The sequence below is a fragment of the Notolepis coatsorum genome, assembly GCF_963971535.1.
Source record: "Notolepis coatsorum genome assembly, chromosome: 4".
Lineage (NCBI taxonomy): Eukaryota > Metazoa > Chordata > Actinopteri > Aulopiformes > Paralepididae > Notolepis > Notolepis coatsorum.
In genome coordinates, this window is record NC_140168.1 from 74,172,208 (window position 1) to 74,197,673 (window position 25,466).

At 42.5% G+C, this 25,466-nt stretch overlaps 2 protein-coding genes across 4 annotated transcripts in view; both read right to left on the reverse strand.

Moving 5' to 3' along the window:
• dus3l (dihydrouridine synthase 3-like) overlaps positions 1–25,306 on the reverse strand; it is a 60,178-nt gene extending 34,872 nt beyond the window's left edge. Inside the window, exons 1-7 of one of the 3 annotated variants that reach the window (XM_084312580.1) lie at positions 25,126–25,306; positions 12,147–12,228; positions 10,953–11,229; positions 6,976–7,330; positions 5,232–5,311; positions 2,680–2,769; positions 1,670–1,711 (exon numbers count right to left, since the gene is read on the reverse strand). In XM_084312580.1, coding sequence (XP_084168706.1) covers positions 1,670–1,711; positions 2,680–2,769; positions 5,232–5,311; positions 6,976–7,330; positions 10,953–11,229; positions 12,147–12,220 — 918 coding nt within the window. In that variant the 5' untranslated portion in view covers positions 12,221–12,228; positions 25,126–25,306. Of the gene's footprint in view, positions 1–1,669; positions 1,712–2,679; positions 2,770–5,231; positions 5,312–6,975; positions 7,331–10,952; positions 11,230–12,146; positions 12,229–14,842; positions 15,045–15,122; positions 15,158–25,125 lie in introns of those variants that run through there. The other 2 variants (XM_084312578.1, XM_084312579.1) reach the window with 2 other exon arrangements.
• Positions 22,714–23,856, reverse strand: mterf1 (mitochondrial transcription termination factor 1; the record flags this gene model as incomplete). Its single annotated transcript, XM_084311985.1, has 1 exon — positions 22,714–23,856. The coding sequence occupies one exon, from the start codon at positions 23,854–23,856 to the stop codon at positions 22,714–22,716; it is 1,143 nt and encodes a 380-aa protein (XP_084168111.1).
• Positions 25,307–25,466: the final 160 nt, after the last annotated feature.

Sequence of the window (25,466 nt, forward strand, 5' to 3'; positions counted from 1 at the left end):
CCACACTGAGACACAGAGAGAGGAAGAGTGAGAGGAATAGGTAGGTTTCCACACTGAGACACAGAGAGAGAGAAGAATGAGAGGAATAGGTAGGTTTCCACACTGAGGACACAGAGAGAGAGAAGAGTGAGAGGTAGTGATGCACCGATGTGAAAATTGTGGCCGATACCGATAACCGATATTAATATTGCTGTTCTGGCCGATACCGATATTACCGATGTCGATATCTCTGTATAGAAAACACTTTTTTATGATAATCAAATAGAGCTATTTTCCAAAACGCATAATTTTTTTTACTTTTGTAACTTATTTTCAGAAATGACTGATATTTTGAAACTATTTAAGGCCAAAACATGTAAAAAAGAAGAAAAAAAAGATAAAAAAAAAATTTAAGTTTTTTTTTTTTTTAGTATCGGCCCTATCTTGATAATCGGACCGATACGATTGTGTAAAAAAACGGCCATATCGGCCGATATTATATCGGCGGCCGATATATCGTGCATCACTAGTGAGAGGAATAGGTAGGTTTCAACACTGAGACAGAGAGAGAGAGAAGAGTGAGAGGAGGTACATTACAACCATCAGGCCTCAGGCAATTATATACACACAGTACTATTAGTTACATATATACAGTACACAGTACATTCGGTGTGTATTACAGTTACACACCACACAGTACCTTCAGTGTGTATTACAGTTACACACCACACAGTACCTTCAGTGTGTATTACAGTTACACACACACACACACAGTACATTCAGTGTGTATTACAGTTTACACACACACAACTACAGTACCTTCAGTGTGTATTACAGTTACACACACACACAAGTACATTCAGTGTGTATTACAGTTCACACACACACACACACAGTACATTCAGTGTGTATTACAGTTACACACACACACAGTACCTTCAGTGTGTATTACAGTTACACACACACACAGTACCTTCAGTGTGTATTACCGTTTTTTTTTTTTAAATCTTTCTTCCCTCCTTTTTCCCGATTTTTCTCCCATCCCACCCTTCCTGGTTGTTGCGTACTTTCCCCTACTGTTGGTCCGGGAGACCCGGAGACTGTCACATGCTTTCCTCCGACGCATGTGCAGCCTGGGGCAGGCCAACCTGGCCGCGCAGGTTCTCACCGGGGAGAGTGTAGCGTGTGGGAGGCCACACTATTCTCTCCTCAGTTCCAACCCTCGCTGAGCAGGCGCCCGACCGAACTGTAGGGGTCGCTGTCCACAACGCCCAGGACCCACCCTTCAGCTTTCCCACCCCCTGATACAGCCAATTGTATCAGTGTGAGAGGCCAGCCAAGCTGATAGCAACGCCGGGAGCTGGATTCGAACAGGCGAATCCTAGTGTCTCCCGGTGTTGGTGACGAACGTAATCTCCGTGCGCCACCTGCCCCCCCCGTGTATTACAGTTACACACACATACAGTACCTTCAGTGTGTATTACAGTTACACACACACACAGTACCTTCAGTGTGTATTACAAGTTACACGCACACACAGTACATTCAGTGTGTATTACAGTTACACACGACACAGTACCTTCAGTGTGTATTACAGTTACACACACACACACACAGTACCTTCAGTGTGTATTACAGTTACACATATACACAGTACCATCAGTGTGTATTACAGGTAGCCAATACTTACCGTCGTTAGAGGTGCAAGATAGAGCTTATCTCTGAAGTCCACCTTGACGGAAGACAAAAACATATACTATTTAGCAATGGAGTAGGTCTGGACAATATGGAGATAACAATTAATATCATGATATTCAGAAGCCCCTTTTTCAATAATGATATATATCACAATATCTGCTTAGGTATAGAAAATCACATTCATTTGGAAATAATGGATGTGGTGATGAGTGTTTATCCTATTGGTCCTGCATGGTGATGAGTGTTTATCCTATTGGTCCTGCATGGTGATGAGTGTTTATCCTATTGGTCCTGCATGGTGATGAGTGTTTATCACACTCAGATAAAACATTTATTTACTGGACTCTAACATACCTGTTTCTTTACCGTTTCTTTACTGGACACTCTAACATACCTGTTTCTTTACTGTTTCCTTTTCTGGACACTATCATACCTGTTTATTTACCATTTCTTTACTGGACTCTTAACATACCTGTTTCTTTACTGGACTAACATACCTGTTTCTTTACTGGTCTCTAACATACCTGTTTCTTTACTGGACTCTAATATACCTGTTTCTTTACTGGTCTCTAACATACCTGTTTCTTTACTGGACTCTAATATACCGGTTTCTTTATTGGACACTCAGACATACCTCTTTCTGCACTGTTTCTTTACTGCTTCTTTACTGGACATTCTAACATACCTGTTTCTTTACTGGACAAATTTGTAACATACCCGTTTCTTTACTGGACATTCTAACATACCGTTTCTACTGTTTCTTTACTACATACCCGTTTCTTTACTGGATATTCTAAACATACCCGTTTCTTTACTGTTTCTTTACTGGACACCCTAACATACTTGTTTCTTCACTGTTTCTTTACTGCTTCTTTATTGGACACTCCAACATACCTGTTTCTTTACTGGACACTCAGACATACCTGTTTCTTTACTGTGTCTTTACTGGACACCCTAACATACCCGTTTCTTTACTGGACACTCAGGGACACTCAGACATACCTGTTTCTTTTCACATGGGCGCAGCTTAATGACATCAGCATCAGTCAACGGACCAACAGTCTTCACCGGAACCTGGTTTACCAGCCTGTCCTGTATCACAAAGCATGTCCTTTACTATTTGACTTGTCCCCAGATGTCTCTCAGTCCTCTGGACATTATAGATATGAGGGGAACTAAAACACATGACTGGTTCTTTGTCCCTTTTTAATGATTTTGGAAACAAACTGTAATGATAAATGCAGGTGTAACAAAGCAGAGCCCAATGCTTAACACTTTGAGTGCCACTCACGGCTTTTCTCATGAAGAAAATACACTATCAAAAAGTGCTTCCCCCCCCCTCACTCAACTACTCCAGTCACTACAATAAGATAAGATAATATATTCCTTAACACATTCGGGGCCATTCGATTTCCCCATCCTGTTCTAGCACGGCCAGGTTTTCATTACATAGTTTCACTGTGCGTCATGTTGTTTGTAGAGCTAAATCTATATTTTATATTATAGCTATGGATACAATACCATGGTCATTTGACAGTAACTATCTTCCGTTCAAGATGCAAAAAAGAAAAAAAATGTCATGAATAAGTTCACGCGTTATCTCGTGGTGAATATGAGTATAATTTCGGAATGATCCGGGCTAATTCCTGGGAGGCTGGCTATAGGGCGCAACGTGAATTCTACTAAACCCATTGGCGTTTCGTCCCTGGATACGCAATTATTTTCAAATCAAATGCAAATGATAGGTATTATGTTTCATCATGAATGCATGAAAGGGGGGGGGGGGGGGGGGGGGGGCGTTTCTGATTAATTGATTGCCAATAACAGCATTCGTTATTACGCCGATCAGGGGGATGGGTATGAAAACCATGCACTATCAAGCTGAAATTGACATCAGATGAGATTGTCCTTACCTGTGGTCGGTGGTATTCCAAAAAGAATATTCCAATTATTTGATCGCCATCTGGTCCATCATATGCCCATCTGGTCCACGACATAACCCACCACAAGATATGGATCGGGGTCCCGAAAACGATTCAATGCGATCGAGTGAAGCCCTACTGTAGGTTTCCCATTACTAGAAAAGTCCGTCCGGAGACGTTTGAGTATTACACCCGGTCTGGAACAGGGTTTACTGCACTCTCGATACTGCCTACTAGCAGGATCTGGCCGGTACTGCACCTTCGGAGTCCCAGTATGCCTTTTAACGGCAACATACAGGTCCCTGACATTGAATAGAATATTCAAATCGAAAAAAAGGGAAAACTATCCAAAAGGCCATTAACACATTGGGGACGAAGCACGGATATCTCCGTGTTTCGATTCCACCCGTTGTGGACAGAAGGACGGACATATCCGTGGCAAGTTGTTTTGGCTTTTATTCCATTTTAATAACCTATTCAAGGTCGCCGAGCTGCACTGCAGATGTACCCTACTCTTTGAATTCGCCAAAGTGCAATACCGGCCAGATCCTCTTAGGGGCGCTATCGCGATAATAGAGTGTTCCCTGTGGCAGAAGTTGTCTTTATTTTTTTATCTCTAATGTCGTTTTCTACTCATCTGAAGTGATAGCTATTGTCTGTTCCACGGAATACCTTTTGGAGCGCGGATTTCACTATGCAATAAGGGGATTTATCATCAGCCAATGGACATATCGATCTACCAGATGACGATCGATAACAGGGAAATGCTCAGGGGGATCCAACCGGCTCATGGTAAGATCTTTTTCACGTATAGTACAACCCGATCGGGCATCGTTTTGATAGCCATCCAGGCGATCGGCCTATGTGGCTACTTAGACGAACACGTTATTGGTAATCAATAATAAGAAACGACGTCCCCCCCCCCACCCCCTTTCATGCATACATGCTTGAGGATTGTGCCGATCATATGCAGTTTGAGTTTTAACTGTAGCATCTGTATAACGGAAATGCCATTGGATATAACGTTAATAGCTATTAGCCCTTTATCTAGCCTTCCAGAGTTCCAGGAAATATACTAGACCAAATGCCGTATAACGCTTATATTCACGGCGCTATAAAATGAGAACGTATTGATGATTTTTTTTCTCTTTAAGCCATTTTGAAGGGACGGTTTATGGACTCAATTGACAATGAGAATGGACAGATAGCAATACTATAAAGTATAGATTTAGCTCTACAAACAGCCCCACGTCCGTTTACATTTGCTGGTCCTCTAGAGATTTATTAGACTCATCCCAGTGGCCGCGATTGTGTTAACCGTTGGCGCCCAATAATGTATATATACGTGAATGGCCCCGAATATGTTAATTGATCCCCTTGAGGAAATTCGGGAATCATAGCAGCACAGGGGAGGTGAGGTACAGGTATGGGCAGGGTAATAGTAGAAATACCTAAATATAGGCAATACAATTTTATCTGAATGTAAAAATATGAGAAAGAAATAAACAGTGTAAACAATATAATTAACTCTGCATATAAATGGAATATAAAACACTATTCCATTGATATGACGAGAGTCCCATGCAGCAGCATAGTTGCTGGTGTAGTTTAGCTACTGGTGGAACATTGTACCTGTGGTTGTACTGCAGTGGTTGAGCGTAGATTCTCTCCTGCAGGATGCTCACTGGGCGACTCAGCTGGACATGGTTTCCCTAAGTGTGAAACGGAGACTCCAGTATCAGATTCAGAAACAATGGTCCTCATTCATCAACAGACTTAGGAGAAAGGTTAGGAGCTAATTTCATCGTAGCTCCACTTACAAGCTTTTCGGGCAGATTTTGGCATTCTCGAACGGTTCCTTCTCGGGGATTCGCTCTTAGCTAAGAGCAGGATTTAAGTCATACAGACTGGTGTGCGCCGTGTTCTTAACTTCATTTAGGAGAAATCATTGGTGATTGCGTCCGCGTCGATTCTACAGACGTCCTCGGAATTAAATCATTATAATAATAATAAATACGACAATATTTGTATCATTACGAATGACGTTTTACAGTTATAGTCATGCCTCAACGAGGCATCGTGATGTCCGAAAACAAATAAAAGCCCTAGAAACACAGCAAATAACGGTGAATAAATAAATAAGAACTCAATCGCACAGATATAACTATAGTGGAGAGAGAAAAATTGCTTTGCTGGGCATTGCACTTTGTTTACATTCTGGAGTTTAGTAACTTATTACTGTGAATTTGTATGGTGTGACCAGCAATAGCAGTCGCCCCCCCCCCCCCCCCCCCCCCCTATCCCTGCTCAACTCAAACCCACACATCAGACCAAAACAAAACACGTGCAATACAAAGTGGGGCTCTTTTGCTTAAAGGTCGCTTTTTGATGGCATTACAGATTCTACCTTTAAAAAAGTTTCCCACAACAAATGGTTCCCTGTTGCTAAGCAATGTAAAGTAGCTGGGCTATACCGCACTCATGGAATGTCTCTCTTCCAATCACTATGCTTGTTTGGAACTAAGATGTGTATAATAGTTTTTACGGTGTGGTGTGTCACCTAGAACAGGGTTTGTCTGCATGTATCTCTGTATGTCTGTCCCCACAAAAGTAGACCAATCGCAAATCATGCTGCTACGTGCATAATGTTACAGCAAACACCAAGGTAACTCATTAGCTAGCTAGCGACGTTAATGTTAGCAACTTACGTTAGCCAAGCTCTTATCAACGTTAGCAACGTACATTAGCCAAGCTAACATTACACAACATTAGCAACAAAGGTTATCAATGCTAGCAATGTAGGTAATGTTTCGCAACATTAGAAATGTGCATTAGTCAAGCTAACATTACCAACATTGTGTGCCCACATGTGAAGCTAACGCTTCATTCACAAACTGCACACCTAACAACTTGCTATCCATCCACAGCTAAAGATTGCGCAGGGAAGCCACACAGTTTTTTTTGTTTTTCATGCCTAGTTTTAGACCTGGTTTAGAACATGTACCACTCCCTCCTAAAAGCTCTGAGAGAAGTCTTTAATCTGTGATGTCACCTAGATGTGAAATCAGGCCCTATAGACAATAATTGGGGCAATAAGTGAATTTCATTCAATGTTTGTGTGAACACCTATCAAAATAGTTGAAAATAATTCTCTCATCTGTTAGCAATACTAGAATAGAAAACTAATTTGGGTCGACAAAGGCAGTGCCATATACACTGGCTATGAGGCAGCCCTAGATTTTAATATCCAGGTAACATCATGAGTTCTCTCTCCGATTACTAGCTTAGCATAGTCACAAATATAAACAGTCCTGAAGCACAGGAGTAACATGTGACTTATTCAAACATGTGACATTCCTCTTTCAACTGTAATAACCTTGGTCTGGAGGATGGTTCTTCCCGCCATTTGCGTGGCCGATTGATTTCAGGTACTCCGCTGACTTCTCGAAGGCGACCGAGCGCTTCCGCAGGCGATTCTGGAGGTCTTTGTCCAAGGTGTTCGTCACGGGTGTCCGTCCCTCGCAGGCCTTGACGCGGTCTTCGTTCACCACGTTCTTGAAGTCGGGTGAGGTGTGGGCCACGGCGAAGCGACAGCTCAGGCCATAGCGGCACGTCCCGTACGTGTCATAGAGGTGGCAGCTCTCTCCCACGTCGGCGGGCTTCACGGCCATGTACTCTCGGACGTCGTGGAAGAACTTGCATCGGTCGCCGTAGGTGCATTTCCTGTGCTCCTGAAAATCGTCAAAAGTGGTATGATGAGCACAAGACTGCAGAGAACTCAACTGTGTGTATGTTTGGAACTTATTGATATGATAGTGATTGTGAAAATGTGCCTGAAAGTATGATTGCTTTCTATTGGTTAGGCATGGGGCTTGGCTGTGCAGGCTCCATGTTCCATCAGTGTAGGGTGTAACCAAATTTAGTTAAATTACTATTTTAACTACTTTTTGCAAGAGTTGAATGGTAGCTTAAAAAAATGCATTTCTCCTACTTACAAGTCTGGTCCATCCAGCCAATACCAGATGTAGCTTATATTATTCAGATGTCTGATAACTCCATTGTTGGGATTAAAATAAGTCACAGAGCCATACTGTTATTTGGTCAGTATAATTAACCCCTTAACCTCTTAAGCCAGGAGCCCTATTTTCTGAAAATCCACCTAAAATACATACCTAAGTAAATGGAAGATTGCTCCACTTCTACAAGGTCCCTTTGCATGTTCTTGGTATCTAGGGACATCTATGGACCTCAGTGAATGTATTCCCAGTGTCAGGAATATTGTGTCTATTACTAGGCTTGCTTAAATTGTGATGAAACAAAGGAGAATATGAATTATGATTTTTTCTTTGCATATTTGACAGTGAATAACACCATGCTAAAAATGACCAGACATAAGAAACTACTACTGAGCTCGTTCAGTACCTTCTTGAGATCACGTGTACAAAAAATGTAAGGAAATGAATAAAGGGAAGATTATTAAACAGAAGGTTTTGTAGATACAGTACTGAATTCTGCCATCCGGACCGATGCTATTTGAAATATTATTATAGAATATAGAATATGAGGCCTATAAATGACCTTATTATAGCCAGGTTGTACATCTATGGATCGGGCCAAATCACCTCTTTCCAATGGCAGAGTTCAATCTGGATTTAGTATCACCAGGCGTGCATGAAGAACAAAGAATGAAATCTACTGTAAGTACAGTTACTTCTTTATAATGGAAACTGCTCCGTCATTTTTCATCAGATTGCAACGTGGGTTCACAGAAAGGTAGATAAACTAACTGCGTTCCAATTTATGCCAATAACGTTTTTTCTTTTTTTTTTATCCACAAGTCATTTGATTGACAGGAGCTGGCTTGAGCTGGGTAGTGTCGTTTTTCGAAATTTCAACGCTCATTGAGAGCTCAAGGTCTCGTCTCCTCATATGACTACAAACAAAATGGTGGCGCAGATTTGTTTGCGTCTATATTCGCCTGTAACCAAATACATTTCCAGAACTCATATTTCCCAAATAACACTTTAACCTATTGGTAAACAAACGTATTGCTGAAAATATATAATGACTGCTGTTTTGACAGGGTTAGGGTCTTTACTCTTGGCTACATTTGGGAAAAAAGGCAACATTCATTCATACAGTCTGAAGAGATGGATTTATGGCTTGGGTCCGGTACCGGACCCGTCGAGCTTAAGAGGTTAACCGTTGGATACAATATGGCGAGGGGACATCCCAGAACTAGACTCTGAGTTTGATTGGGATGATATCTGGACAAATATTACACTAGCCTCCCGCAACCCTAGTCACTAGCAAATACACTCTAATTATATTCATAGGATGTATCTCACACCTAGGAAGCTGTTTGCTATGGGACTGGTGGATTGCCTTCCAGTAGCTCGTTTTTGGAAATCCATAACGACTAAGCTCTCAAACATATGTATTATGTAACTTAACAATCCCATTTGCAGCAGCAACACTACTGTTAAACTATATATCTTTACTACCAGCATCCACACAACAGAAAAGGCATTCTCCCTTCTGTGTGTGTGTGTGTGTGTGTGTGTGTGCGTTTGAAAAGATCAGATGAAGGGCGGCTGATTGGCACAGTGGGCAAGGCGCTCGCCTCTAACGCAGGAGACGCTGGGTTCGAGCCCAGCTCTCGGTGTTGCTACCGGCTGGCCGGTCGTTCATACTAACACAATTGGCAAGTGTTAGAGGGTGGGAAAGCCGGTGGGTGGGGATTGGACGTTGTGGATAGCGACTCCTACAGGTCGGTTTGGTGACACCGGTGCGGCGGAAGCAGGAAGTAGCGGGGGCAGCGTGAGCCTCCCATGCGTTACTCCTCGCCACAGAGTTCGAGCTGCTGCGGTGAAAAGATGCGACAGGCTGCCTCCTCGTGTACCGGAGGGGACACGTGATGCAAGGCTTCTGTCCTCACTACAACCGACCAATGGGAGGCATAGTCTAGCAACGTTCAAGACAGGGGAGGGAAGAATTGGATATACAAAATTGGGATGGGAGAAAAATTTAAAATGGGGAGAAAAAGTGGATAAAAAAAAGAAAAGATAAGATGAAGTCAGACGAGTACCGGTATATTATATTGATAGTAAATGTACTGAGGGTGGACAGATAATGTTGATATTTAAACATAAAAAATACAATACATAATAAATGTATTCATGATCATCATACAACATAAAACAATTGTAGGAACGGTTTGGGAGAGGAAGGGGTTTTAGGTTGCATTTTGTGAGTTCCAAAAAGATTTACGCTACTTAAAGTTTAAAGCTCAATATATAAAAACGTGGCACTTTATAGTGAACAGGAGGTCTATTTGTATTAAAAACAATAGATTGTTTTTCATTTAAATGTCTGGAAGAGCTCAATAAAAAAATTTCAAATTATATTTTCGTTACCTTTTTTGAGTTGATCTAAATGTTACAGATTGTGTTAAATGGGCTTATGATATCGTCTCATATCGATTGCAGGCACCTGCATCGTATCGTATCATGGCAGATATCGGCAAATATCGTATCGTTGTCCAAAGAATCGATATCGTATCGTGATGAAACTTGTGATTCCCACCCCTAGTAGAGTCCATACACCCAACACCAAATCCCATAATTCCTTACACGTAACGTGTCTGGCTGTGTGACGTCAACTTGTCAGCATGAAAATGACAGCCAAACATGGCACTGCAACTAAATAACACAAATACAATAGGCACATTTGTGACTGTTACAAATATAACACGTTTTATACTTGTGCTACAAGATTTTGGCCTGTGCTACAAAACGATCAACCTCTGTAGCACCAGTGCTATGTGCAAAAAAAGTTAACATACAGCCCTGCTTAGTGATTAATTGGTCTCTGACACTGCTCAATGTCATTTATATGGCAATCTCTACTGCATGGGTGATTGGGGTGGGACAGGCTAGCATTGAGCTATGGGTCACAGCGGCCGAGATAGTCAAAACCACCATAAGCAGCTGAGCGGGGTTGGGATGTTGGTCCTGTGGTGTCTTATGTATTGTTGTTGAAAAATATTATTTAAAAAATGTTATCAAGAAAAAAATAATAATAATTCAATTGCAAATATAATCGATTGTTGTTGATTTTCTGGTAAATTAATCGACTAATCGATCAAATAATCAACAGATTAATCGATAACAAAATAATCGTTAGTGTCAGCCCTACTTTGCAGCCCAGACATTTCCCCCAAATACATTTAAACAAGATTGAATTATCGCAAACATAGAGGTAACTTCCTAATCCAATAAATTTTAAGACCTATCAAAATCAATATTTAAAACCTTGAGTAATTCCACTCAGCAGCCAGTTAAGACCACATACGTGAATGGCGGAGATACACAGGCGCTTGTCGTCGTAAGCTGTGGGTTTCACGTGTGGTCTCGACTTGTTCTGCCCTCTCGTTCTCTTGCCATCTGGCTTCCCCGACGTCTCCGACTCCTCCGTCTCCTCCGAGCCCAGCTTGGACTTCTTGGCTTTGGGCTCCTCTACGGACGCCTCTGCCGTCTCCTTGGACCCGTTCTCACAGACATCCACGCCTTTGGCGCCGGGCCCTTTGGAATCTACAAAATCGTGGAATTTCTCTTTGGTTGTTAGGAATCTGTGAGGAGAAGACGTGTACCAGTCAGACTGCCGTGTACCAGTCAGACTGCCGTGTACTAGCTGCCCGTCAACAGATTAGACTGAACAGCCATCACAAATAGAGGCCTTTCACAGAACCTTTAGGTGCCCATTTGTCCTCCATGTTGGAAGAAACAACTGTTACTATGTTCAAAACAGCAGTTTCAATATGCTGACATTGACAAATATATTAACATTTTAATAATTTTGTGTCTTAGTGAATCTTGTAAAAAGGTCACAGTGATCATGTAAGTAAGATCATGCTTTTCCTATGTTCTGCCTACTCTACCACTGCACAAAAAATGTGGCATTTCGAAAGTCGTTACCAATGGTTAAGGGCAGCCATGTTGGAAGAAATAGAACTACACAAACATTCCATGCAAAGCCTCTATAGACCACCGCAACACTTCCGGTATTCTGAGCTCATGGAGGAGCGTGGGGGGAGAAAATTAATGAATGTTGATGAGAGCCTTGACGTAAGTGGTTGTAGCTACGGCTGTGGGGGTGCTGGAGACATGATCCAATAGACTTTTTTTATACGCCTGAGTCTCCTGAACACGGGGGGACCAACCACAAGTGGATCGTCACTTTCCCGGCCGAGCTATAGTCACTTTTCCGCACATACTCCCCAGACTCTGCATGTGCAGATTGCCCAGGGAGTCTCTCTGAATTGTCCACACACACTCCCTGGGCAATCTGCGAATAATAATTAATGATGACATTGCAGAGATTGAATTGGACCATTGCCTTTTCAAACTATATATCAACCGTCCATATCAATGTGTTGTTTACACACCTCTATTTAGTAGGTCAGCTAGAAATAGTGTGTATACAGAAGTGTAGTGGGACCAATAATATTCCAGTTTCCAGCCTGTCGAAAGAATTTGAGCCACTCACTCAGATTTAATGGCAGCTATGCCCTTAACCCTGTCAGTCCCACTGTCAGCGAGTCCATCTGAGGCTTTCTCCATCCTTCCTTCTGAAAAGATACAATGTGTTATGGCTGAACAATATATCAAATACATAATGACATTGCCCTCATTGTTGCCCCAAAGGGCAAAGGTTGCCTGGAGCATTACCACAGATTACCATAGAGTAGATTCATCAAACTATACAATAAATAACCACAAAGAGATAAGAGTAGATTCATCAAACTATACAATAAAGAACCACAAAGAGATGAGATAAGAGTAGATTCATCAAACTATACAATAAAGGAACTACAGAGCGATGAGATAAGACTAAGAGTAGATTCATCAAACTGCACAATAAAGAACCACAAAGAGATGAGATAAGAGTAGGTTCATCAAACTACACAATAAAGGAACCAAAGAGATGAGATAAGAGTAGATTCATCGGGTGCCACGGTGGTGCACCACGTAGCTGCGCTCGCAGTGTAATCGCAGCGTCCTGGGTTCGAATCTGGCCCAGGACCTATGCTGCATGTCCTCCCCATCTCTTCACCCAACTTTCCTCTCTGCCTGTCCTATCCACAATAAAGCTGTAAAATGCCAAAATAACATAAAAAAATCTTTTTAAGAGTAGATTCATTCATCAAACTATACAATAAAAGAACCACAAAGAGATGAGATAAGAGTAGGTTCATCAAACTATACAATAAAGAACCACAAAGAGATGAGATAAGAGTAGATTAATCAAACTATACAATAAAGGAACCACAGAGATAAGAGTAGATTCATCTAACTATACAATAACGGAACCACAGAGATAAGAGTAGAATCATCAAACTATACAATAAAGGAACCACGGAGATAAGAGTAGATTCATCAAACTATACAATAAAGGAACCACAGAGATAAGAGTAGATTCATCTAACTATACAATAAAGGAACCACAGAGATAAGAGTAGAATCATCAAACTATACAATAAAGGAACCACGGAGATGAGAGTAGATTCATCAAACTATACAATAAAGGAACCAAAGAGATGAGATAAGATTAGATTAATCAACTATACAATAATAAAGGAACCACGGAGATGAGAGTAGATTCATCGAACTATACAATAAAGGGACAATAAAAGGAAGGAGAGATGAGAGTAGATTCATCAATCAATCATGTGTCAGTAGCATCATCTGCACCGCTAGCTTTAAAGGTACAATCTGTAATGCCGTCAAACAGCAACCTTTAGGCAAAAGAGCCCTGCTTGGTATTGCACTTTTTTTTTTGGTCTGATGTGTGGGTTGGTAAAAAACCACCCAACACATCACGGTACATCACTCCCTACTATTGAGTCTATCCGTCACAAAGGGTGTCTGAGGAAGGCATGCAGCATTGTCAAGGACACCTCTCATCCCAATCATAGACTGTTTGCCCTCCTCCCCTCAAGGAGACGCTACAGGAACCTCCGCTCCAAGTCAAGAAAAATCTCTCTGAACTCTGTGCGACAGCCCCCCCCCCCCCCCCATAAACTCTGACTCCATTGCCTACACCCTAGGCTCTGTTACCCACACACTGTATGACTCTGAACTCCATTGCATTGCATATACTCCATTTATACCTACCAGTACCTACTGCCCTACACTATAATCATAGTAATCATAATAATCCTAACTACCCTCCTCATACTATAGTCTACCCATATACTCTCTGTATGATAGCATGTACAACAGTGCTGTATATACCGCATATTTATATTTGCATTTATATTCTACAGTATATCAATATTTGTCTGAATATACCTGCATATAACCCATAGCTCTGTATAGCATGTACAAATGCTATATATATACTTATATATATTTATTCTCACCGCAGATATATCCACACCTGTCTGTACTTACCTGCACATAGCCCTTTTACATATCTATCCAACTCTACTAGTTACGCTGCTGGCCAGTATGACTACTACTACTACCAGTGTCTTTACACCTGTATCACTGTACATATTATACTACAACTCTGTACGTACATCTGATTAGCACTACACTCGTCTCGTAGTACTGATTTGTATATTTTGTACCCAGTTTAATCACTTGTACATTGTATATTGCTGTTGCACTTTACTGCTACATTTGCACTCTGGTTAGATGGCGTCTTTTCGTTGTACTGTACTTGTGCTGTGTAATGACAATACATTTGAATCTAATCTAATCTAAAATGGAATAAGGGAGGAGTTGCTATTGCCAAGAGGTCTAGTGTGAAAATAGTGTGAATTTCTCCAGACCTTTTTGGCAGAGCCTGACCCCTCTCCCATATTCGCACTATAATGCACTTTATTTCTGTGGTCGACAGCCACAATACAAGTGGATATTCTCAGGCCAGATGTTGTGGATGCACCGCATATCATCTACATTGATGACATGCAAAATGGTATTCAAATGACGTCTAAACACGGTTTAGGTATGCATGTATTGATTGATTGATTGAAAACTTTATTAACAGATTGCAGAATGGTACAGTACAGCTCAACATACAATTGTTAAGGGGAGGCAGACCAGAGAAACACTTTCGTCTTGTTTACATCAGGGTCCCCCATTTTCAATTCATCATAACATATATGACATACAGATAGACAGTACTGCACAACCCTTGATCGAACTGTTTCTAACGTGTAATTCAAATCCATTCACCTTAATTGCCTGTCTGTCGCTCAAACGGACCTAGCTAGGTAGTTGAATGGAACTTCCCTTGACCAGACAACTGAAAGTTCAGAGCTACAACAAGCAAGCAAATTAGCTAACGTTTCCACCACACCAAGTCACTGCTCACTCACTGCTATCATTAAACCTGGCCTACGATCTGCTTTAACGTTAAACTGTAAGTTTCTAAACGATGGCATAGCACAACGAATGAATGTATTCGTGTCTGACTCTTCTGTCCATTAAAACATTGAATTAAGACTCAGAGTACCTGAACGCTTTCTCGCTTACAGCGTGAGGATATGCTTGTGCGTCAGTTTGGAACGGTCCGTGGGATCGTATGACCGAAATGATGGTTCCATAATTTTACACTAGGAACGCTGAGGCTTGAGGTTGAGGAGAAAACCTCCTACAAACTAGTGTAGAAGGACAATGGCGTTAATGAATTCCCTTGACATTTACATTTACATTTAGTCATTTAGCTGACGCTTTTATCCAAAGCGACTTACAAGTTCTGTACGACAAGCCATCAGGAAGGGCACAACTCTATCAGCTGAGCAACAATGTTCATCAAAGTGTTGAGTGCTACAGTGTAGGTTAGTTTATTAGGACAAGTGCATGACAGTACGGTTAGTTAGGGTTAGATTTTTTTTTTTTTTTTTTTTTTTTTTTAATTCGGATAATGGTTGAAGAAGTGCGTCTTTAGTCGACGGCGAAAGATTGGACGTGATTCGGCTGTCCTAACTGGGGTGGGTAGTTCATTCCACCATTGTGGGGCAAGGACTGAGAATAGGCGACTTCTCTTTGATGACCCTCCCGGAGCTTGGATAGGAGTAGGTCTGAGGCGGCCAGAAGATGCAGAGCGTAGGGGTCTTGAGGGTGTGTAGTTAGAGACCATTGACCGGAGGTAGGCGGGAGCGGTTCCCTTTGCCGCACGGTATGCTAGGTCGAGGGCCTTGAAGCGGATTCGTGCAGCAATGGGGAGCCAGTGCAGGTCCCTAAGAAGTGGGGTGACATGGGCCGACTTCGGTAGGTTTGAGATCAGGCGGGCCGCTGCGTTCTGAATGAGTTGAAGAGGACACTCTTTGTTATGCTCCCCCTATGTTTCATATAGTAGCCTACTATGTCATTTCCGTTTTTTGCACTTCATACTTCCAATCAGTTCAGTATAAATATAGCTAGTCTGACTATAATTCTTTTAAGACATTTTAATTGTTTGTATTTTATAAATAATATATAAGTGTTACACATAATTATAGACTAGCTATATTGATATTGGGTCAGAACTCAGAATACAATTTATTTATATATATATATGCTATTGAGGCAAAAGAGCCCTGCTTGGTATTGCACGGTTTATTTATTATTTAATTTTGGTCTGATGTGTGGGTTGGAGTTCAATAACTTATTATTGAGAAGGTAAAGACGACTTTAAACTGTTAAACAGTAATCCAGAACAATTTTATTCTACTACTTATTGCACTGCACTATTTTACTCTGTCTATTCTATCTTACTCTTTTTATTATCGTCTATTTTTTAAACTGAATCAAACCATAAACAAGGTGGCCTGTTGGGATGTTAGATCCTAATGTGAAAAACTGTGCTTTTATATGTCTGCACTTTATGTGCTCATTTTATGCCGGTCTTTTTTCTGTTGTGAATAACTTTGAGCTGCAGTATGAAAGGTGCTATACAAATAACGTTTTATTATTATTATACTGTGAATTTCTCCAGACATCTCTTGGTGGAACCTGAGGTGTGGCCAGCAGTAGCAACCCCTCCCCTCTACCTCCCCTCTATACCCACTGAAATAAAAAAAAAAGTAAATAAAGCACAATACCAAGCGGGGCTCTTTTGCCTAGAGGTCACTGTTTGACAACATTATAGATTCTACCTATAAACATTTTATGGGCCTACAAAGTCAATGCCAGATTCATCTTCTATGGAGGAGCCCCAGATAGCCTACTCTACTGTATTACATCCAGTCTCTCTCTGATGTCTAGCTTTGTGGAGTGGGTGCCTGAACTTTCCTGGGGCACAGAATATGTGAAATGTGAAATGTGAATTGATGAAATGTCTGACATTCTCTGTGTTCAAGTCTACTAACATGGGTTCAACACTTACCTGAGTGGACCATGATAAAGCAAGGTGTAATTAAAGGAACATAGCAACATTATGGACAATGGAAGCAGATACAGACCGCTAGCTTAGCTTAAATCAAATCAAATCAAATTTATTTGTAAGGCCCGACAACACACGTTAATGTCCCCATGGGCCGGACACATCTTCTTTAAACAAGTCAAGAAGAAACATCACAATAAGTCAAGAAACAAAACAAGAACACCATAAGAGAGATGTTTTTGGCCAACAGCTAGGCTAGCTGGTCCACATCCGCTTCCATTGATTTGTGCTAAGTATTTGTTATTGAATGTTATGATTCTGCATGTTTGTGTATTCCAGTGCTTGGGAGCATTCAATTCTCAATCCATTGAACAAAAAAGGTAATGTTAAAGTGGTATGTGGTCCAGTTCTGCTGCTCTGATTACATCCTCTTGAAGTTGGCAGCCTTCAGATTTGAAAGTAGGCTACATCATCTTTATGAATATTTGCTAAAATAATTGTCTTCAAAATAACTAGTTTGGTTTCAGATAAAAAGTACAATATTTCCTTTGAAATGTAGTGGAGTAAAAGTACAAAGTTCAGTACAACTTAGGGCCGTCATCTACAAATACTATTCCTGACTAGGCTGAAATGAGGCAAATGGAGTGACATTTGAATATGAATTATAAAATGTACATATTATCAACATATCACAGCAGGCATAAAATGCAGAAACACGCCAACTCTGATTTTTTTTTTTGCCGAACCACTGCTGCCTGGGCGCAGTGATTTCATCACCTCAAAAGCGCTGTTGTTTTTTGAAAAACACAGGTCACAATATGTTTACAGGAAAGTTTTAGGGTTGTCTTTGGAGTGTATTTCGTGTGCTATAAGCAAATTTCCCAAAAAGTTGGCGTATTCCTTTAATATGAACATGTTCATTGTGTGTTGATTTGCTATTATGAGTCACACCAATAGGAAACTATCACCAGGTGCTTTTATTTGGTTGCATTACAGGCACATATCAAAATCACAAAAAGGGACAAGAACCAGTCATGCATTTTCAGTTGTTACTTAAGCATCGGAAGGCCCGATGGTGGGCCGTCATGCACTCGTGCGCACGTCACCGCACTTTGCCCTCGTCTGTCGGCTCCGGGCTGCGTTTCTGCCGATCAAACAATACATTGTTGGAAAGTTGAATTTTCCGCCTTTCGATCATCACCCCACTCAACCTATATAGACCACTGCACTTCCGCGTTACATTGAGAGAGAGCAGGGGGGGGGGGGATTAATGAATGTGGATGAGAGCCTTGACATTAAGTGGTTGTAGCTACGGCTGTGAGGGTGCTGGAGACTGGAGATATGATCCAATAGACTTTTATATGCATGAGTCTCCTGTATATGGAGAGACCAGTCCCAAGTCGATCGGCACTTTCTCTGTACACACCGGTACACACATTACAAAAAACTTTGTAAAACATTTATTTTCCGTGGGATTTTTATAAACATTGGACCTGTACTACATTAGACTACAGGCTATGGAACCATTATGTTTTCCAGCTCCTACCTCTCAGCTGGAACTTAAAACAGGCATCTGGCAACCAGTACAAATAAATGTGAGTACACAAAACGTTTACTTCAGTGTGTTCAAACCTGTGTTACTCTATTTCATTAGCACACAAAGTGATTTTTTTTTGTTTGAATGATGATTGAATCCTTGACTTGTGTTAATTACAGCACCATTAAATTACATAGATGGAAGAAATAGCAATAGCTTGTCTTATACTGTAGGAACTGCTACCTTGTAATTTCATTGAGCTGTAATTAACACAACACAGATTAAATGTCCCTGATGACCTCACTGGTGACCATATTCAAACTAATTGAGATTATGTGCAAAATAAATCAGCATAGCTTTTTGGCGAAGTTCCCCTAACTCATTGACTGCCAAAAACGAGTATACTCATTTTTGGCTGCCATGCTTTCGCTCTTTTTATTTTTTTTCTATTATTATTATACTAAACAGTCAGCCTGACCTTCTTGTGTGATCCTGGTAGCTCTGAGTGAATTGGAATTGAAATGACGATCGAATCCTGATAGGTGGCAGTATCGCCTACCTTTTTAACTGGGCTAGTTTACTGTGGGGGGGATTTGCTCACTCACTGCTGGCCAGATTAGTAGCCACTAGCCTCGGAACTGCCTATGCAATGGCGAGAGAACTATTGGAGATTATTATGAAGAGGACAAAACTATCACACTTATGGATGATAAGGTGCATTTTCACCAGACTACATTTGACTCAGCACTTCTGGTAAATCATAAAAATACTATAGTCGGGCGGCCGGGTAGCGCAGCGGACTAAGCGTCTGTCTACCACCACAGAGCCAGTGGGATCAAATCCGGCTGTGGTGCCTCCGGCTTGGCCGACCGTCCATACTAACACAATTGGCAGTGTTAGCGGGTGGGAAGCCGGCGTGGGTGGGTCCTGGTCGTTGTAAACAGCGACTCCTACAGTTCGGTCGGGGCGCCTGCACAGCAAGGGAAGGATCTGGGAGAGGTAGTGTGACCTTCAACACGTTAAGGCCTCTGCATGCTACAGCAAATTCAAAGCAACTTCAACACAACATCGGCGCGATTTCAGCGCGCTTGTTGCAGACAGTCTTGTAGACTGTGTTGCGAGGGCGTTGTGTACCTGTGTCCAAAATCTAATCTAAAGACCCGTTGCGTTGGTATTGCGTAGCAGTGATTGGTTGGTAGTGAATGGGGGTGGGGCTGTCTGTCACTTCTAGTGTTCCTGGCTCGAGACCAAAAGAAAACTTTCTGACAGGAGCTCGAGACCAAAAGAAAACTTTCTGACAGGAGCTCGATAGCTAGTGTATTGTTTCATTACACTTGTTTAATTGTTTGTTTAAAATGAATCAAATGCAGGAACGTATTGCAGAGGTCCGAAAGTACCAACATTTATATAATAGCGGGTCTAAAGATTACAAGGATAGCATTATGACGATGAATTCGTGGAAGGAGATTGGGGAAACAATGGGGATGGACTGGGTTGATGTGGCGATATAACTATATTACACTATATACAAGAACACAAGCGAAAACAAACATAAACAGGGCTATTATTATACTAACGATGTATGGTTGAGAAGGGAAATCCATTTGTAATTGCTAGAGTGCGCACCTTCGGCTGCCCAAAGTATTCAGGCGGGCTGGGCGCGCTCGAGCCGCACATCCGGGGTACATTTTGTTGCATCATAGGCTGTGCGTTGATTTTGCAGAAGCATAAAGGTAATGTGTCTGCAACACTGTTGCTTTGTCGATGTTGAAGTTGCTTTGAAGTTTCTGTAGCATGCAGAGGCCTTTACACTCTCCCAGTGAGAGTCCGCGCTGCCAGGTGAAAAGAAGCAGTGGGCTGGCTACACATGTGTCAGAGGAAGCATGTGATAGTCTCCGCCCTCCCGGACCGACGGTAGGGAGTAGAGTGTGCAACGACCAGGAAGGGGGATTGGGAATTGGCATAACGACTAACATTGGGATAGGAGAAAATCAGAAAAAGGAGGAGGAAAAAGATAATTTTTTTTTTAAATACTATAATCAAACCGGCCGAGGAGGTAACGTTGTGCATCTGTTCACCGCTCCGCGTTAGTCGCCGCCGGAGTCGAGAGCACTCCAGAGGCAACTAACGTTCGGCAATGGCGATCGCAAACTATTGGAGATTATTATGAAGAGGACAAACGGTGATGATCCATCCATAACATAAGGTGCATTTTCACCAGACTATGTTGGATTCTAGTATTTTCAAACAGGCTGTTTGGATGTAACGCTAACAACATTATCTGTTGGGCGCTGCCAGGGCCGCGTCAACATTTTAGGCAACCAACTTGCGTTCAGCGTTTCTCTGATTGGCCACAACGCCCATGTGACCGCGGCAGTGCGGAAATAGGCTGCATTCTATTGCCATGCTCTGCGACAAACTCTAACCTTAACCAACTCCGAAACAATGCCTAAACTTAACCCTAACCTTAACCAACTCCGAAACAATGCATAAACTTAACCCTAACCTTAACCAACTCCGAAACAATGCCTAAACTTAACCCTAACCTTAACCAACTCCGAAACAATGCCTAAACTTAACCCTAACCTTAACCAACTCCGAAACAATGCCTAAACTTAACCCTAACCTTAACCAACTCTGAAACAATGCCTAAACTTAACCGGCGAAAGAATGCACGTTAAAAAATAAATAAATTGAAGGGATTCGAACTTGTCACCATTGCGCACCGCAGGTTCCACAGCAAGGCGGCGAACGAGTTGAGCTAACCGTCGATGTTAAAAGAGGGGGGATTACAGCTGCATAATGCTGCGGCAGCGCTGCCGCGTCGCCGCGGGGGCGTGGCTAAGCGCAAGTTGGTTGCCTAACATGTTGACCAACTAACTTTATTTATTGTTCCTGTTCTGACTCAAGACACTTCGGAGCAAGAGTGGACAGGGTTTTGGTGAACCTGCTGACAAAGGTAACGTCTATTTTACCGAACCCCATCATAAAACATGCCTTTGTAATGATCCCAGCGCCAGAAAAGATTCCGCGAGGGACTCTGCAAACATCGTGAAAATGGTCAAAAACGCTGAGGGAGTACAGATGGAAAAACAGCGTGGTAGTCAAAAGAGTTAAGGGGGTTGCTTTGCATACTTGTTGTAACTTCTGTAATGAGACACAGCCATAATTTCAAACATAGATTGGGAGGCAGTCTGATGAATCAAGACATCAACCTGCCTCCACCATAATGTAGCCCTACTCCCACACACAGGCACTTATGTTGTTGTTTGTCTTGTTTTGTGATTGAATTAGCAACATTATGTTTATCTCACTTACTTGTGGGTTTCTTTCTTTGTGTATCAGCCCCGTAGGGTTGCCTGTACGTTAATGCCAAGCAAGCAGTGCAAAAATGCTTCCGCATTCGTCACCGCACGCTAGTGCGGTAAAGCGCCCTTCTTTTCAGACAAATGCTACCGTGCGTGCACCGGCGGCGGCGTGCTCGCTCAGGTGCGTGCGTGCGCCGGCGTGCTCGCGCGAGGTGCCCGCGCATGCGCATGAGATCCCGCCTTGAGCGGAGCTCAATATATATAAGTCACCGCCCCTTATTCAGTATCTACCAATAGCTCAATTGGCAAGGACACATGGCTGTGGATCCTATGGCTTGTTTGCTGGCGAGTTCGAATCCCATCGAAAATATTTTTTAACGTGATTTTTTTTTAACGTGTATTATTTCGCCGGTTAAGGTTATTTCGCCGGTTAAGGTTAGGCATGGTTAAGGTTAAGGTTAAGGTTAGGCATTGTTTCGGAGTTGGTTAAGGTTAGAACGGTTAAGTTTAGGCGCTGTTAAGGAGCTGGTTAAGGTTAGAGTTTGTCAAAGAGAATGGCAATATAATTTCTATGGTTAAGGTTAGGCATGGTTTCGGAGTTGGTTAAGGTTAGAACGGTTAAGTTTAGGCGTTGTTAAGGAGCTGGTTAAGGTTAGAGTTTGTCAAAGAGAATGGCAATAGACAGCCTATTTCCGCGCGACCTGGGCGCTGGGCGGCGGAAAATGAAAGGCGCATTACTGCATGCCACTACGTTAATTTTTTGCACTGCTTGCTTGGCATAAAGCTACACGCCGTAGGGTTTCCTTCCTCACCTTTCAATCTTTTTTGTTGTTGTTGTTTTATTGTGTACTTTTGATTCATTGTGCGAATACATTTAAACTAAAAACAAAACCACTCACTGATCTGGTGGCGAGACAGCAAGTCTTTTCAGCCTTGCATCAAACCGCTTTCGGCTAGTGTCCAAAATGCTAATATCTTTCACTTTGAAGTCATATCTCACCCTCTTCAAGGCCTCCAGCCGCTCCATCAGATTGTGGGTGCTGTACTGCAGAACCCTGGGCTTCTCCACTATCTGTCCCACTGTAATCCCTGCCTTTATGAGACAATCCAATTTGGGGCTCAGTTTAGTAGGCCCCAGAAACAGCACCATTGGATAGGCGGCGATGAGTTTTTGGATTTGGGATTCCTGACAACCGAGCGAAACCATCTTCTCCTGGAGGCCGATCAGGTTCTTCTTGAGACCCTCGTTGGAGAGGTCCAGGATATCTGCCCCGGGGCCTTGAAGGAGAGCTAGAAGATCCGAGTCGCTCAGCGCGAGAGCAGCTTTGAGGCTGTCCACGTTCGCCTTGACTCTCTTGGTGCTTTGGATCAGAATGTAGGGGTTCTGGTTTATGACCGCCAGGACAAACCGCTGCGGGTCCTCGCCGCCGAGATCCGTGGCGACGTCCTTCAGAAACTCCACCATTTGCTTGTTGAGTTCCACTCTGTTGGCGAAGGTCCGAGGCGCCGTGGTCAGCAGCCGGTGGAGGTCTTTGTCACCGAGACCCAGCGATTTCAAAAAGCGGATGTTCTCGGCCAGACGGTCGTTGTCGCTGTTGCGGAAGAACGACTCCGGCGAGCGGGCCACGACGCTCGCAATCTCCCCGTCGCTCTTGAAGACGCTCCGCCACAGCTCCCAGCGCTGCTCCAGGTGGTCGACGGAGCGGGTGATGGCGCGGGGGTAGCGAGAGATGATGCTGGCGATGGCTGTGCTGCAGACCCCTCTGCTCTCCAGGAAGTGGGACAGGTCCTGCTCATAGGTGAAACGCTTACGAAACACCCCGGGTTGGCGCTGGCGGGCCATCCCCACGTCCACCCCAATCAGGTTCAGGTTGTCCAAAAGAGATTCATTTTCTGGTTCCTTGGATTCTGGGGCGACGGTGCAAAGCCCCCTGGGAAGGCAGATCTGTTGTACTGGAAGCAGGGTAAAACGCCATGGCAATGCCAACGTTGGTTGATGAAGCCTCATGAGAGCCCTGACTCCAGGAAACACTGCCATCTCCAATGAGGAGGCTAATGTCGTACGATGTCACTGGACCTAAGGTGAAATAAATAAATAAATAAATATACAGAGCAATATAATGTTAAGGGAACACACTTACTGTCTTCTCCAGTGTCAGACAAGAAGATAGATACCAACGTGACGTCCTTTTGCAGCTTGATAGCTTTCTACTGAACGCAGAGAGGAAATTGGTATCTATCTTCTTGTCTCACTTTGGAGAAGATGGTAACCGTATTTCCCATAATGTTGGCGTGTTCATTTAAATCAACCAAACAAACAAAACTGAACACCGTTGTTGAAATGCTCCAACTTCTCAAAATCTTCTGTTTACTAGTAGGGGGCTGACATCAGTCAACTGTGTTATTTTCACTCCAAGTCGCATTGGATTAAGTGTATGGCAGCGTCCGGTAAACAGACAGACTCCACTGGCATTTTGAGCCCATTTCAACAACTTCGGGCTAAATGGCCTGGCTTTTATGTTTAGTTATGTATGTCACACTGGCCCCTGTAAATATCCTAACCCAACCCCCTCCAATGTACAGTCATTTACCTAGTATGGTTTTGTCAATAGTCCAATGTACAATTTTGTTTGTTTGTACAGAGTCTCCCCCCCCCTCAATGTACAGTTTTGCTTGTTTATACAGTGTGCCCCCCCCCCCCCCCAACCACCTCCAATGTAAATTACCCAGTATGGTTGTCAATATCCCAGTGTACCCAACCCCCCCCACCCAACCTCCTCCAATGTACAGTTTCTACGTCAAATGTATATACTCCCTTTTCTTGACTCCTTCTGTATCACAAACAGTACTGTATTTGCAAATCTGGTATGTCATAAATGTATAGATGTAGCAGTACTGACTATCTGTATGTCATGTATGTCATATATGTCCTGATGAATTGAAAATGGGGGACCCTGGTGGAAACAAGACGAAAGTCTTTCTCTGGTCTGCATCCCCTTAACAATTGTGTGTATTGAGCTGTACTGTATTGTACCCATTCTGCAATCTGTTAATAAAGTTTTCAATCAATCAATCAATCATGTATGTCCCTACTATGCCATACATGTCATGATGTCATATAATGTTGTGTATGTCATAAATGTCACTATGAATTGAAAATGGGGGACCCTGATGTAAACAAGACAAACGTCTTTCTCTGGTCTGCATCCCCTTAACAATTGTGTATTGAGCTGTACTGTATTGTACCCATTCTGCAATCTGTTAAATAAAGTTTTCATTCGTCCTTCATTCATTCATTCATACATACCGGCACGCGCCCAGGAGATCAAAAGCTAGTTTCCAGCAAAGTACGTGTTTCCCCTCTCATATCTCCGGAAATGACACTTATAGGTACTTTACTTAAAATATTGCACTTTGTTATGATTGTAATGTTTGTATACTATACTAATGTAATAAAAAGTAGAAGTATCTGTGTGTACATAATATTATGTTCCTTCACGACTAGGACTTGCAGCTTCTTCTTCTAATGCATTTCCGGACGACTAGGGGCCTGTGGGGTTTACACCTTACATGTAAAGCCATCTCTTTATAGCGCCCTCTGCTGTTGGGGAGTTTAAAGAAAAATCACATTTAACCACTAGATGGCAC